At 45.7% G+C, this 13,997-nt stretch overlaps 2 protein-coding genes across 2 annotated transcripts; one reads left to right on the forward strand and one right to left on the reverse strand.

The window, feature by feature from the left end:
• Nucleotides 1-1,594: 1,594 nt before the first annotated feature.
• Nucleotides 1,595-7,372, forward strand: si:ch211-198n5.11 (methylcrotonoyl-coenzyme A carboxylase 2). The gene is made up of 12 exons (XM_068319173.1): nucleotides 1,595-1,722; nucleotides 3,844-4,008; nucleotides 4,086-4,282; nucleotides 4,371-4,549; nucleotides 4,641-4,721; nucleotides 4,836-5,014; nucleotides 5,089-5,290; nucleotides 5,366-5,457; nucleotides 5,621-5,777; nucleotides 5,868-5,990; nucleotides 6,472-6,678; nucleotides 6,778-7,372. Exons 1-12 carry the CDS (start codon nucleotides 1,703-1,705, stop codon nucleotides 6,862-6,864), a joined length of 1,689 nt encoding a protein of 562 aa, XP_068175274.1. The 5' UTR covers nucleotides 1,595-1,702; the 3' UTR covers nucleotides 6,865-7,372.
• Nucleotides 7,373-7,516: 144 nt separating this feature from the next.
• LOC137598723 (retinal Mueller cells isomerohydrolase-like) lies at nucleotides 7,517-13,798 on the reverse strand. Its single transcript, XM_068319174.1, has 14 exons — nucleotides 13,695-13,798; nucleotides 13,078-13,160; nucleotides 12,826-12,976; nucleotides 12,642-12,749; nucleotides 12,266-12,407; nucleotides 11,955-12,099; nucleotides 11,788-11,869; nucleotides 11,528-11,660; nucleotides 11,274-11,416; nucleotides 11,051-11,180; nucleotides 10,761-10,875; nucleotides 10,225-10,319; nucleotides 10,003-10,114; nucleotides 7,517-9,896 (listed from the first exon to the last, which is right to left on the reverse strand). Exons 1-14 carry the CDS (start codon nucleotides 13,703-13,705, stop codon nucleotides 9,751-9,753), a joined length of 1,596 nt encoding a protein of 531 aa, XP_068175275.1. The 5' UTR covers nucleotides 13,706-13,798; the 3' UTR covers nucleotides 7,517-9,750.
• Nucleotides 13,799-13,997: the final 199 nt, after the last annotated feature.

Genomic DNA, 13,997 nt, shown 5'->3' on the forward strand with positions numbered 1-13,997 from the left:
GGTGTGACAGAGAAGTTCAAGGTGGAGGTGGGACTGCATCAGGGATCAGCTCTGAGCCCCTTCTTGTTCGCTATGGTGATGGAATGGTGAAGAAGCGTGTCCAGGCAGGATGGAACGGGTGGAGGAAAGTGTCAGGTGTGATGTGTGATAGAAGAGTTTCAGCTAAAATGAAAGGAAAGGTGTACAAAACTGTGGTGAGACCAGCGATGTTGTTTGGTCTAGAGACAGTGTCACTGAGGAAAAGACAGGAGACAGAGCTGGAGGTAGCAGAGATGAAGATGCTGAGGTTCTCTCTGGGAGTGACCAGGAAGGATAGGATCAGGAATGAGTACATCAGAGGGACAGCACATGTTAGAGGTTTTGGAGATAAAGTCAGAGAGGCCAGACTGAGATGGTTTGGACATGTCCAGAGGAGAGATAGTGAATATATTGGTAGAAGGATGCTGAGTTTTCAACTGCCAGGCAGGAGGCCTAGAGGAAGACCAAAGAGGAGGTTTATGGATGTAGTGAAAGAGGACATGAAGGTAGTTGGTGTGAGAGAAGAGGATGCAGAAGACAGGGTTAGATGGAGGCAGCTGATTCGCTGTGGCGACCCCTTAAGGGAAAAGCCGAAAGGAAAAGAAGACACTCTGATAGACTGTTTAAAGCAGAGGTCCCCAAGGACTGGTTAGTGCTGTTACCCCCAAAATCAAGCTCACAAGAAAAAATGAGTAAAGAAAACATCTTTGGAAGTAGAAAAGGCCCAATGAGGAGATAGAAGAAGAGCCTATGACTTCCAAGAACACCAAATCTGCATTTTAAAGATAACACGAGGAGTCCTACTTACAGTAAGGGTTTTGTTCCTACAGGTGAATCTCCTGCGCTGAAATTCCCATGTGTGACATGTGGCAACAAGCTAACAAATGAGTCAATGAAACTTTCAAAGCTGCTTCAGTACCTGGAGATCAAAGCACCAAAGGATTACACGACACAGCTTTAAAGTTTTTTGAAAGAAAAAAACGTGAACACGGAGGGCAGAAGCCATTACTGATGATGGCCACCATATCAACACATGTGAGCGAACTGAGAAGGTCAGACTTAGCGGCTAATCGTATCACTAAGGCAAAGAAACCCTTAACTGTTGGTGAAGAATTGATGCTGGGGACATTTGCCCAAAACTTCTAATTGTACACTAATTTTCATTGTTAGTATTAGTAAATTGATTTTTATAAAGGAATAATTAGTATTTCTCCTATGTTGTATGCGCTGATTGTATCTGTATTCCAAAATAAACCTCATCAGCGCAGTCACTTGAATTGGAGTTTTTTATTATAATTATTTCTATTATTTCTTATTGGAAACTATTTTCGTTCTAAAATGAATGTAGATGTCTGCATTTGACAGACGACCACTTTAGGTACTCTACATAAGATGGCATCTTATTCATAAAGAATACAACCTGAAAAATGTGTTAACAGAGGCAGAAAATGTTGAATAAAAAATTTAAATTCTGCGATGTCGATTTTATGACTGTCCGGAGTGCTGTATTTCCCCTCCTGCAGCAGAGGTGGCGCTAGAGAGCACCGCTGCCTGGAAGCTACAGCCAAATAGAGCAGCGAAGAAGAAGCCTTTCCTGTATTTACCAGCAGGCAGCAGGGGTTTGTGTTGACAATCGCTTTTACATATGAATGTTTTATCATTTCCATAACTGAAACTGGCAGAAATGTTCCTGTGCGTGAGAAGGTAAGAAGTGTCCGATATTTAACTTTTCTTAATTCATATTTATTATTGGAAACACTCACGACCTTTGACATAGATTTTGTGTCGCGCCGACTGCCAAAACAATCACATTTGGATTGATCAATAATTATTATTGGTAAGCAAAATATGTAAAACGGCGTAAAACATTCATTAATATCTTCACTGGTTATTGAATTACTCAGGATTACTATCCAGGCGAAGGGATTATCTCAAAATTGTAAAATAAAACAATTATTTAAAGTTTTACCTTTAAAATAGATTTATAATAATTATTGTGTGGCTAAAAAAAAAAAAAATTGAACACAAAGAATGACTGAAATAGCAACAGATGAGTGAATGTGGTGACATTGTTGTTTAAAAAGCACAACCAAGGAGATCAACAATTAATAAACTGTTAGTTTATTTCAAGATAATTATATAACAATAAAAACTCAAGCAAATCAAACAGAGCTCTGCTGGGGGGTGGGGGTGGGGGGTGTCTGGAGGGACGACACATTCTGGTTATGCCCTTGCAGGTGGGGCCACAAGTGGGACACGAAGTTTCTCAACATCAACAAAAAAAACCCCCCAGTTTTGGATTGTATCCCAACATTTCTGCACCTTCCAGTTCTCATCCGTCCCTGGACAGCAGCAAGAGAACCCCCCCCCGCCCCCCATGAGCTACCTCCATCTCTCTCACACTGGGCACCAGCAGTGAACCTTTGAATTGTTCCCCATAATCAGGTCACACAAATCATCACAGGACCTGCATCGGATGCTGAAAACCACCGACGGAAATCATTTGAAACATCCTAAATAAAGTCAACAGTTTTGCTCTTCTCCTCTTCCAGCTTCTACACCTCTACCTGTAAGTGTCTGGAAGCTATTTGTCTTGTTGAGAACTATTTAACTAAGTAAACAACCAACCAATGCTACTTATTCAAACAATTCAATCTCATTGAATTTTGGCAACAAACGCATCTCTTCTGCAACATGGAAGTCCTGCTTCGACTCAAATGGACACCTCTTCATCTCCAGCTCGGCCGTTTCCCCCTCCGGCTGCAGGCGCTGCCCAAAGGACCCCATCCCCATCATCTGGACCACCAGGGGCTGCTGGAGTCATCTCCAAGGGATTGCCAGAACCAGCCAACCCCCTAACAATACCTTGTAGCTCAGCCTGTTTAGTCGTTTCCTCGACTTCAGACCAACCCAAACATCCTGCCAAGTCCAACTTGAGCTAAAGCGCTTCGAGGTGGAACCAGTGTGGGACTTCACACCAGTGAGGTTCACGGCTGGGGAGGCACCGACTTCACCATAATCAGATTTACAAACACGAACCGACAGTGAAGCTGATTCACCATTTAATTAGCAACAGTGAGTGGCTAATGTTTCAAGTCTCAGAGCAGAATTATTTACACATACAAACTGTTACAAATAAGGACATGTGATTAAAAAACATTTTGTTGTTACTACATGTTTGTTCATATGTTATGTTTACTTATAAATGAAGTCCATGCGCAGCTCCTTCTGAACAGAAGCATCGATAACATGTTTGTACTGTAGCTCGCTGTCATGAATCCCTGGGATCATCAGCGCCCCCTAGCATCAGGCAGGAGAACTGCGTGCCTCACTTAATTCCTATTCCCAGCGGTTTCAGGTCCGCTCAACTCAGGAAAGACATTACACACATACAGTTGTTGACAAAAAACACTGTACATTATATACATTAGCTAAATTATGGGAATTTACTTTATAGAGCAAATGTGTTTGAACATTTTAATAGTGACACATAGCAAGATAGCATTACTGTCTCTTCTCAGTATTTCAGCGGTAAATGTGAAAATTCGGCGATTTTGAGTAAAAATAATCTAATATTGGTGACGTTAAATGGAAAATAACATAATACACATCACTGGATAAATATAACCTTTTTTTTTTCCTTCCATTTTCCATTTTTTTCTTTCATGATGGCAGGTGAGGCAGTGACACTTCCTCTGAACAAAAAAACCAGCAAAAACACAAAATGTCCCGGGGTTTTTTTATTTTATTATTGCTATTAAGAGTTTGTTTGTCCTTTCTAGTCATTATGAAAGAGAAATCTGTCATCTGGTCATGTTGTTGCAGGCTGGCTGAGCGGCGCTGGAGCTGCTCGGTTCGAGGTATGAGCTCCACATCCCGGAGGAGGAGAGCCCCCCGCTGTGCCTTCCCGGTGCTGGATCAGCCCCTCCAGCCCGTCCACCAACACGTCCACGACGGAAACCTCCGAAACAGCAGCGCCTGCCATCAGACGTAGGTCCCGCTCTCACCGGTGTGTGAAGTTACCTCCCTGCTACGGGTCGTTTTACAAACTCTTTCCACTCTGGAAGGTTTTTAGAGTTGAAGGAAAAGGTGAGGAAAGGGGGCGGGGAGAACGCCGTCGCCAGACACACCCAGAGGAACAGGAAGCTGCTGGTCAGGGATCGATTGCGCCTCCTGTTGGACGATGAGGACTTCCTGGAGCTGTCGCCGTTCGCCGGTTTGGGTCTGCCGTACGGTGACATCCCCTCAGCCGGCTGCCTGACGGGTCAGAAAACCGTTCAGTACCAACATCCTGAACTCATAGCTCGACTGAAGCTGGTATCATGTGTGTGTGTCTGTTTGTATCCATCCAGGTATCGGCAGGATCAATGGCTTGTGGTGCGTATTCATCGCCAACGACGCCACCGTGAAAGGCGGCACAGCGTATCCAATCACGGTGAAGAAGCAGCTGAGGGCGCAGGAAATAGCCATCCAGAATCGCCTCCCTTGTGTTTACCTGGTGGACTCTGGGGGAGCGTTTCTGCCTCTGCAGGTGAAACAAGACTTCACCAATGGGAACGTTTTCTGAAGCCTTCTGTCCGCTCTAGTCAACTCCATTTCTCTTTGCCTTCGGAACGATCCAGTCGGAAATCTTCCCGGATAAGAACCAAGGAGGGAGGACGTTCTACAACGAAGCCATCATGTCGTCCATGAAGATCCCACAGGTAAAGAAGCCTGAGCGTCAGTGAGTAGGTGTTCAATCAGAAAGGAGACAAACCGGCTCGTGAAGCGTCTTTTGATCGATTATTTTGACGTAAAAACATCCGATCGCTCTACAGGTGTCGGTGGTTTGCGGGTCGTGCACGGCGGGCGGAGCTTACATCCCCACCATGGCTGAGGAGACGGTGATGGTGCATCGGATAGGGACCATATTCCTGGGCGGACCGCCGCTCGTCAAGGCGGCGACGGGAGAGGAAGTGACGCCGGAGGAACTGGGCGGGGCCAGGCTTCACGCCGAGTAGGTTCCTCCAATCGAAGCGGTTCTTCAAATGACCAAACTTCTCCCATCAGGACCGTTTGTCCCTGTTTCAGGGTGAGCGGCTGCGTGGATCACTTCGCCCGGGAGGAGAAGGAGGCGTACGATTACACCAGAAACATCATATCCACTCTCAACTTCCAACTTCCTGAGGAAGAGGAGGAGAGGAGAGCGGAGGAGGAGGAGCCGCTGTACAGCTCGGAGGAGCTCCTGGCTCTCGCTCCCAGATGTTACAACTACAGTCTGGATGCTAGAATGGTAACGCGCAGGAGAAATCAGGAAGCGTTTCCTCCTCCATGAATCTAGAATCAGGTTATTTCTCTTCTCGACCAGGTCATCAGTCGACTGGTGGACGGGAGTCGCTTCCAGGAGTTCAAAGCTCGCTTTGGACAAACGCTCATCACCGGCTTCGCTCGGATACGTGGGTGAGAAAAGCCGTCCGATCGATTCCAGTCAAAACAGAATCAGACGTGTTGTTTCCTGTTCCTGTTTGTCACCGCTGGTGGATTTTAAGTAAACAGGCTCTAATTTTGTGTGTGCGTGTGTGTGTGTGTGTGTTTCCTCACCTGTGCGCCTGTGTCTCGTTAGCCACCTGGTGGGCATGGTAGCCAACAACGGCGAGCTGCTGTACCAGGCGGCGCTGAAAGGAAGCCACTTTGTCCAGCTGTGTGACCAGAGAGACATCCCCCTTCTCTTCCTCCAGAACACGGCGCCGGCAGCGGCGCCAACACTCTCCACGACACAGGTGTGACACACACACACACACACACACACACACACCACGTGTAGGTTTCTTCTACTTCACGTTCGTATTTTCTTTCTCTGTCTTTTCTAGGCAGAGGCGAACAGCAACCGTCTGAAAGCTCACGGTTCGATGATGTCAGCGGTGGCTTGTGCCTCCGTTCCCAAAATCACCGTGGTGATCGGTGGTTGCCATGGTGCCGACAGCTACGCGATGGTGAGAGATGAAACTTGAATTTGAGTCACGGTTTATGCAGCAGGGTAACGACGTGAAGGAACGGCGGCGTCAGAATAAAAAGAACCAAAGTTCTTCCGTCTGTGATCCTAAAGATCAGAGACGGAATAAAAGAATGAAGAAGAGCAGACGTGTCTGATGACATGAGTTCATCTGTAAGGCTGCAGCTGCTCCAGGATTCTACTGCAGGTTCAGGATAGTTCTGAATGATCTCCAAGCAACCAGCTTGGAAAAAGCATCTCCTCTAATGGAAAAATAGGGACAGAAATATCCAGAGAAGCCCTCAAGTGGCCTGTTCAGCATCTTTCTCCTGTCCATCATTCTTATCTTCATTAAAATGAAGCAGGATAGGAATGAAAACGATATCTGATTGCTGCTTACAATGTTTTCTTATGTGAGATGTGAACAGGAGCTAAAATCCAACCCTCACTGTTACGTAACCCTGTTTCCTGGTTGTCTTTAGTGTGGGAGGGCCTTTGACCCTAATTTCCTGTTCCTGTGGCCCAACGCCAGAGTGTCGATGGTGGCTCCGGGTCACTCCGACTCCCTGCTTCCGTCTGACCCTGAGCAGGACGACTTGAACGAAGCTTTAAACAAGGAGAGCTCAGCTTTCTTCTCCTCCGGCCGGCTCTGGGACGATGGCGTCATTCTGCCTCAGGACACCAGGAAGGTATAAAAACACAGCTTGGTTTCAGGTGTCACCGTCCCATTCTGAAACCAAAAGTCCCGTCGTGTCGTCCTGATGCTCAAACCTCCTGGTTGTTTGCAGGTTCTGGGGAAATGCCTGGACATCATCAAACAGCAGCGGTATCAGCTCTCCACGGAGAAAGAGCGGTCGACGCTTCTACGTGTCTGAAGGACTCCACCATGGGACGCAACAACATCCCAACGATCGGAAAGCTGGCGACGCCCATCAAAGGAGCAGCAGAAAACACCTTTGTGTTCATCATCAGGGACAGAAATCAAATCTGATTCTCCACATTTTTGTTTTTATATTGCCCCATTGCCAGTTTCAGTGTCTAAACCTAAATTAAAAACCACCAAGTGGCTGAATAGACAGGCCAATTGATCTGGTCTTTACTTTTAGAACCTGATCTACAGCAGAAAGATCAATTTATCTTAAATAACTATTAATAACTCCTTTTTCTTTTGAACAGGAATAACTTGTGTTAGAAATTAATTAATTTATCAGCGGTTCACTTATTTAATTGGATTATTACAGATGCACAAATATTTTAGTGCAGATAATTGTTATATCTTGAATTCTACCTTTAATCCATATCTCTGAACTCCTGGTTATTTAAAGCTAAAACCTTTATTATGCAGGTTTTATATTAATATATGTGTTGAAATCAGTAAAAGTATGTTTTAGTTGACAAAATGTCTTCATTACAACCTTTAACTTGCCTTAATTACTTTTTGACGGCTATAAATTGTTAAAGATGAACGTTATTGCAGTCGTGGCCACTGTAGAACATTTCCTGTCTAACAAGTATGAGTACAGAATATCAAGTTATCATTGTTTTATTTGTACTAAGGAAAATAATGTAAATAATGTTTAAAATATCGTTTGTATTTCACTTGCATTTTCAGGCGTAAGCTCACAAACACGTTGGTGCTAAACTGTGAAAGACAAATAAACTTAATGATATGAACTCACACTGACAACATATCACAGAGCCACACAATGAATGTACGATTGTATTGAATATACACCAAGAAAAAGAAAGATCTTCTCCTTTCGGCTTTTCCCTTCAGGGGTCGCCACAGCGAATCAGTGTCCCCCATCTAACCCTGTCTTCTGAATCCTCTTCTCTCACACCAACTACCTTCATGTCCTCTTTCACTACATCCATAAACCTCCTCTTTGGTCTTCCTCTAGGCCTCCTGCCTGGCAGTTCAAAACTCGGCATCCTTCTACCAATATATTCACTATCTCTCCTCTGGACATGTCCAAACCATCTCAGTCTGGCCTCTCTGACTTTATCTCCAGAACCTCTAACATGTGCTGTCCCTCTGATGTACTCATTCCTGATCCTATCCTTCCTGGTCACTCCCAGAGAGAACCTCAGCATCTTCATCTCTGCTACCTCCAGCTCTGTCTCCTGTCTTTTCCTCAGTGACACTGTCTCTAGACCAAACAACATCGCTGGTCTCACCACAGTTTTGTACACCTTTCATTTTAGCTGAAACTCTTCTATCACACATCACACCTGACACTTTCCTCCACCCGTTCCATCCTGCCTGGACCCGCTTCTTCACCTCTTTTCCACACTCTCCATTGCTCTGGACTGTTGACCCTAAGTACTTCAAATCCTCCACCTTGATCTCTTCTCCCTTTAACCTCACTCTTCCACTTGGGTCCCTCTCATTCACACACATGTACTCTTAAAAATGGGCACCAGCACACTTCTCCTCCATTCCTCAGGCATCTTCTCACCATCTAAGATCCTGTTGAACAACCCAGTCAGAAACTCTACTGCCACCTCTCCTAGACACTTCCAACCCTCTACAGGTATATCATCAGGACCGACTGCCTTTCCCCTCTTCATCCTCTTCAATGCCCTCCTCACTTCATCCTGACTAATCTTTGCTACATCCTGGTCCACAACAGTCACCTCTTCTAGTCTTTGTTCCCTCTCATTTTCCACGTTCATCAACTCTTCAAAGTACTCTTTCCATCTTCCCATCACACTACTGGCACCTGTCAATAGGCTTCCATCCCTATCCTTAATCACCCTAACCTGCTGCACGTCCTTCCCATCTCTATCTCTGTCTTGCCAACCGGTATAGATCAGTCTCTCCCTCCTTACTGGCCAACCTAGCATACAAGTCATCATAAGCTTCTTGTTTGGCCTTTGCTACCTCTACCTTCACCTTACGCTGCATCTCCCTGTACTCCTGTCTACTCTCCTCAGTCCTCTCAGTGTCCCACTTCCTCTTAGCTAACCTCTTTCTCTGTATACACTCCTGTACCTCCTCATTCCACCACCAAGTCTCCTTATCTACTTTCCTTCCAGATGACACACCAAGTACTCTCCTACCTGTCTCCCTGATCACATTAGCTGTAGTTGTCCAGTCATCTGGAAGCACCTCCTGACCACCCAGAGCCTGTCTTAACTCCTTCCTAAAAGTCCTGCAACACTCTTCCTTTTTCAGCTTCCACCATTTCGTCTTCTGCTCTGCCTTTGCCGTCTTCATCTTCCTCACCACCAGAGTCATCCTACACACCACCATCCTGTGCTGTTTGGCTACACTCTCACCTACCACTACTTTGCAGTCACTGATCTCCTTCAGGTTACACCGTCTACACAAGATGTAGTCTACCTGTGTGCTCCTACCTCCACTCTTATTGGTCACCCTATGTTCCTGCCAAGAAAAAGAAAGATGAAATACAGTAAATCTATTTCTACAATCTATATCAAATACTGCAATTGCTTTGGATTCTGATGTATTACAAGTTTGAAAAAACACTTAACTACATAGATATAATTTACTCTAAAGCTGCCGTGAATACACTGAATGCCATTAAAAGCTAAAAACCCAAACATTTAAATATACCAGTTGCACATTTTTATGTTTTTATATAATTTTCATACAACTTATAACGAGTTAAAGGTTTGAATCATCTCAAACAGCAGCTTATCGGTAGCAGATGATAGGTAGTTGGTTTGATTTAAAGGGCCAGTCGCCCAGCAAGGGGGCGTGGCCCTGCTGCATGACATCACGTGTGACCTCGGTGTCATGGTTTGTACGTGCCGTGCAGGGTCACGGGGATGATGACATTGACCTCTGCTCTGGCGACCTCCTCCAGCGTCGCCGCGTCCAGGACCAGCAGGAAGCTGGGTCGCTCAGCGCCAGGCTTCACCACCACGCTCAGCAGCACGCCTGGGCAAAAGAGTGTGTGTGTGTGTGTGTGTGTGTGTGTGTGTGTTAACATTACAGTAGGAACTGAACCCTACAGGGCATGAGAGTGTGAGTACAGGCGTCCTACCGTCGTCCTCCTCTGTGGCCCCAGGGGTCGGGATGAACAGCGGCTCCGAAGGGTAAGACTCCTCTTCCTGCCACACCTGGGTCTCTTTGGTCTGAACGTTTAGCTTGACTATCTACAGAAACATAACGATTAAAAAAAGAAAAAAAAAACAATTAAAGAATTTTAAGATTTCTTCTACTTGAAAAGCTAAAAATGTTTAAAAAAAAAAAAATAAATTCATACCCTATCGGGGATGAAGTGGTTGAGTCCCAAACCGTAAGCGAAGGAGTATTTCTTCCCACGACACAGAGAGTAGTTAATCTGGGGAAATTCAAAGGCTGAGAGAGAGAATCCTTTTAAAAACATTCTCTAGACGTGACAAACACCAACATCTTACCGTATCCTATGTTGTTAAAAACCAAAAGAATGCTGATTTTGTTGTAGTAATACAATCGAAATATGTTTAGCCAAAATAAATTTAGCCAAAATAAATTTCATTCATTCATTCATTCATTCATTCATTCATTCATTCATTCATTCATTCATTCATTCATTCATATCCTACAAATGAAATCTTGATATGCAGACGACACCTGATAAAATGTATCAGTGTGCCAAATTATGAGACGTTAAACTTCTATAGAGATGTGTGTGTGTGTGTGTGTGTGTGTGTGTGTGTGTGTGTGTGTGTGTGTGTGTGTGTGTGTGTGTGTGTGTGTGTGTGTGTGTGTGTGTGTGTGTGTGTGTGTGTGTGTGTGTGTGTGTGTGTGTGTGTTCACCCTGTCTTGATCCAGAGAAGAGAACCTCCGGTTCCAGCCAGACGGTACCGTCGCTGTGGAGAACAGCGGTTGCTGTGGTGTAGGACAGAGACACCAGGTTCTTCCCTTGTTCCTCCTGACCACACCCACAAGAACATACATGATTACATGTTTATGTAAAGCAATGTATGTGTTTGTTGTGTGTGTGTGTGTGTGTGTGTGTGTGTGTGTGTGTGTGTGTGTGTGTGTGTGTGTGTGTGTGTGTGTGTGTGTGTGTGTGTGTGTGTGTGTGTGTGTGTGTGTGGACTCACCCTGTGTGTGTCTAGAGGCAGTACGTAACGTCTGACCTCTGGCTGGGGGGCGCTGGTCGCTCGTTTCTTCACCTCCTCCCACTCCTGCGTCAGGTTGGCCATGTACAGGTACTTGTAGACAAAGTCATGACTTTGGGGGTGTGGTAGGGGTGTGGGGGGGGCAGAGGGAGCTGTAAGCACCAGGGTGTGTCACCCCCTTCATCAACACCTGACGGACGCTCACCCTTTCCAGGTGCAGAGGTCGACCACGACGAAGCCCTGGTCCTCGTAGGTGTTGATGTGATGGAAGATGTTGAAGGCTGATGTTCTGAATTTGTGGCTGCTCAAATAGTCTGGAGGGTCTTTAGTGGCCAGGTGGAACCATGTCTGCAACACACACACACACACACACACACACACACACTGATTTTTCTATATGTTACGCTTGCATTGTGTTACTTTATGATGGCTGACATGGGGGTAGGCTCCTTCACCTACCCCCATGCTCTCATTGGACTCGAAGCAGTCCATATAGGTGGTTCCTCTGATGGCCCAGGACGACAGGAACTTGAGGAGGTTGATCTTCACCGGCTGCTCCACAAACACAAAATATTTGTCCGTCATCCCGAAACTACAAGCAGAGAAGTCGACAGATTGTGGCTTTTTTTTTTCTTTTCTTTTCTTTCTTCTGAAAGCACAGATTCATATCCTGCTTTGAACTGGTCACATGACGCGTTAACCACGAGGAATGGAGGCACCTGTGGACGTAGGAGGGCTTTAACCTCTCGCTGCTGGGCAACTGAACCACAACCTGGGATTTTTTCAGAGGATCTGATCCATCTGGGAACACAGATATTAAAAGAGACATTAAAGTAGAACCTGTGGTTCATTTATTCACATAAAGAATCACTCAGTCTGAACTCACCTTCTTGAGGTGGAATCTTGACGATATTGTAAGCCAGACTCATGTTTTTACCAAAGCAGTTACCGATGTTATAGACCGTACCGTCTGCGTCAGTGTGGGGGTGCGCGGTCACCCCATTCACCGACAGGTACTCACACAGGTCCACCTGAAATAAATGCGGGAAACCAATGGATGAAAGAGAAAATAAGCTTTCAAGTTTTAAAATGGCAATGAAAATTTTTGTTGACCAAGAAAAATTACGATTAAAAAAAAAAAAAAATCAAAAAACTTCTGGAGATGAGGAGGTCATAGATGTGACGTAAGCGAGTCACCTTCTTTAAAGTCTCCAGCGAATCAGGATCAACCTTTGTGATGTAATTGCTCTCCGTTACTGCGTAGAAGTCCTCTCCGATTGGATAAATGTTCACGACGCAGTTATCGGTCACTTCAATGCCTCTGAAGTACGTAAAGAATCTACACGGGAACCAGAACGTCAACAAGAAATATGTCACACAAGTAAAGACAGGCAGGAAATGTTCAAGTTTAAAACATCTGGGAATAGAAGTTCATCATCTGCATAGATTGGTACCAGAACGAGGAGCTGATTAGCTTAGCATAGCATAAAAGAACCGCTTCCATAACTCCAATGTTCATGCTAAGCTAAGCTAAGCCAAATCTCCTGACCAACCAAAACGTCTCGGCGGTGACCTGGAGAAGATGTTCTTGCAGGGATCTGGGTATGCCGCCGTGCCGAACTCGGTGATGACCACCCTGTTCTCCGTCAGGGCCCGGACGTACGTGTCCGACCTGAGGAACCTGCAGAGATCCATCCTGGTGTCACCACGCTGAAGGTGCTGATCCAGATGAAACCATCAACAAACACTTCTCTCACCGTCTGCAGTAGCTCACCCGACCGTCCTTCAGGTCAAACTTGTGGATGATGGCCTGTCCGTCAAACAGGTGCTTGAAGGCTTGACCTCCCACCTCAAAAAGACCCGGACCCATCCTGAGAAGACTGCCCCCCAGCCAGGAAGGGAGGACACCTGCGTTCGGACATTTACAATCAAGAAGAAGTAATCTGGAGCCAAACTGGCCATAAAAATGCAGGTTGACTCTGAAAACTTCGCCCCTCCCTCCGTCATACCGTTGATCTTTGCAGGTAGAGGTTCATTCAGCTCCTCCACAGTCTCAAAGATCTTCTTGTAGCCCCCGGCAGGATGCTCCACACTGGACAGGAAAATTGGAAACCAAGTTTAAGGCACGATTCCAGAGCGTGAACAAAATCAGAAAACCATCCTGAAGGAAGAAGCGTCACTGTTCTGTTTTCTATCGTCGAGAAGTTTCCACACTTCTTTTTTTCTTTCTACCTCTCCATCTTGCTTTGTTTTTCTTCTTTATTGCTATCTATAAATGAATGTATTTTCTTGTTACCTCCATCATGACTGATCTCTTTGATTCATAAGGTCAAACCCAAGAGAGGAAAGGCTTCAGACCCCCCCCCCCCCAGTTGTTTAGCAGAGTCCATTGACCACAGAGGAGACATAATCAGTTCAAGACACCCTCATGAGTTACGAAACTCCACCGTCTAACCATCAGATCTTTGTCTCTCAAAGGGAAAAACAAAACCTGCTTTCTCTTCTTTCACTCCCGGAAACTGACAAGTTTGAACTGTCATTGTGAGAAAACAGTAAAAAAAAACAAAAAACCTACACAAAACACACAAATGAAAAGAAAAGAGAGGAGAAGGGAGGCCTGACTCACCGGCTGACCATGCTGCCGACCCAGACGCACACCAGAGCTCAAAAACAAACTTTCATTTCAACAACACTGATTTCCAGCAGCGAGGGAGGGACGCCAGGCCCCCTTTTCTCCCATTTTCTCCTCCCCCTTTCCATCCTTCCTTGCTTCCCACATCCCCCCCCCTCATTTCCTCTCCCTCCTCTGGTCTGAACAAGCTAGCTTTGTCTCCTCTTCTTTCAGTCCTCTGCCCCCCCACCCCACTCCAGGTCCGGGACAAGGTCTTTGACAACCTGGGAACTCGTCCACCACCCACCAGTGATTTGG

Source organism: Antennarius striatus, chromosome 7 (genome assembly GCF_040054535.1).
Source record: "Antennarius striatus isolate MH-2024 chromosome 7, ASM4005453v1, whole genome shotgun sequence".
Lineage (NCBI taxonomy): Eukaryota > Metazoa > Chordata > Actinopteri > Lophiiformes > Antennariidae > Antennarius > Antennarius striatus.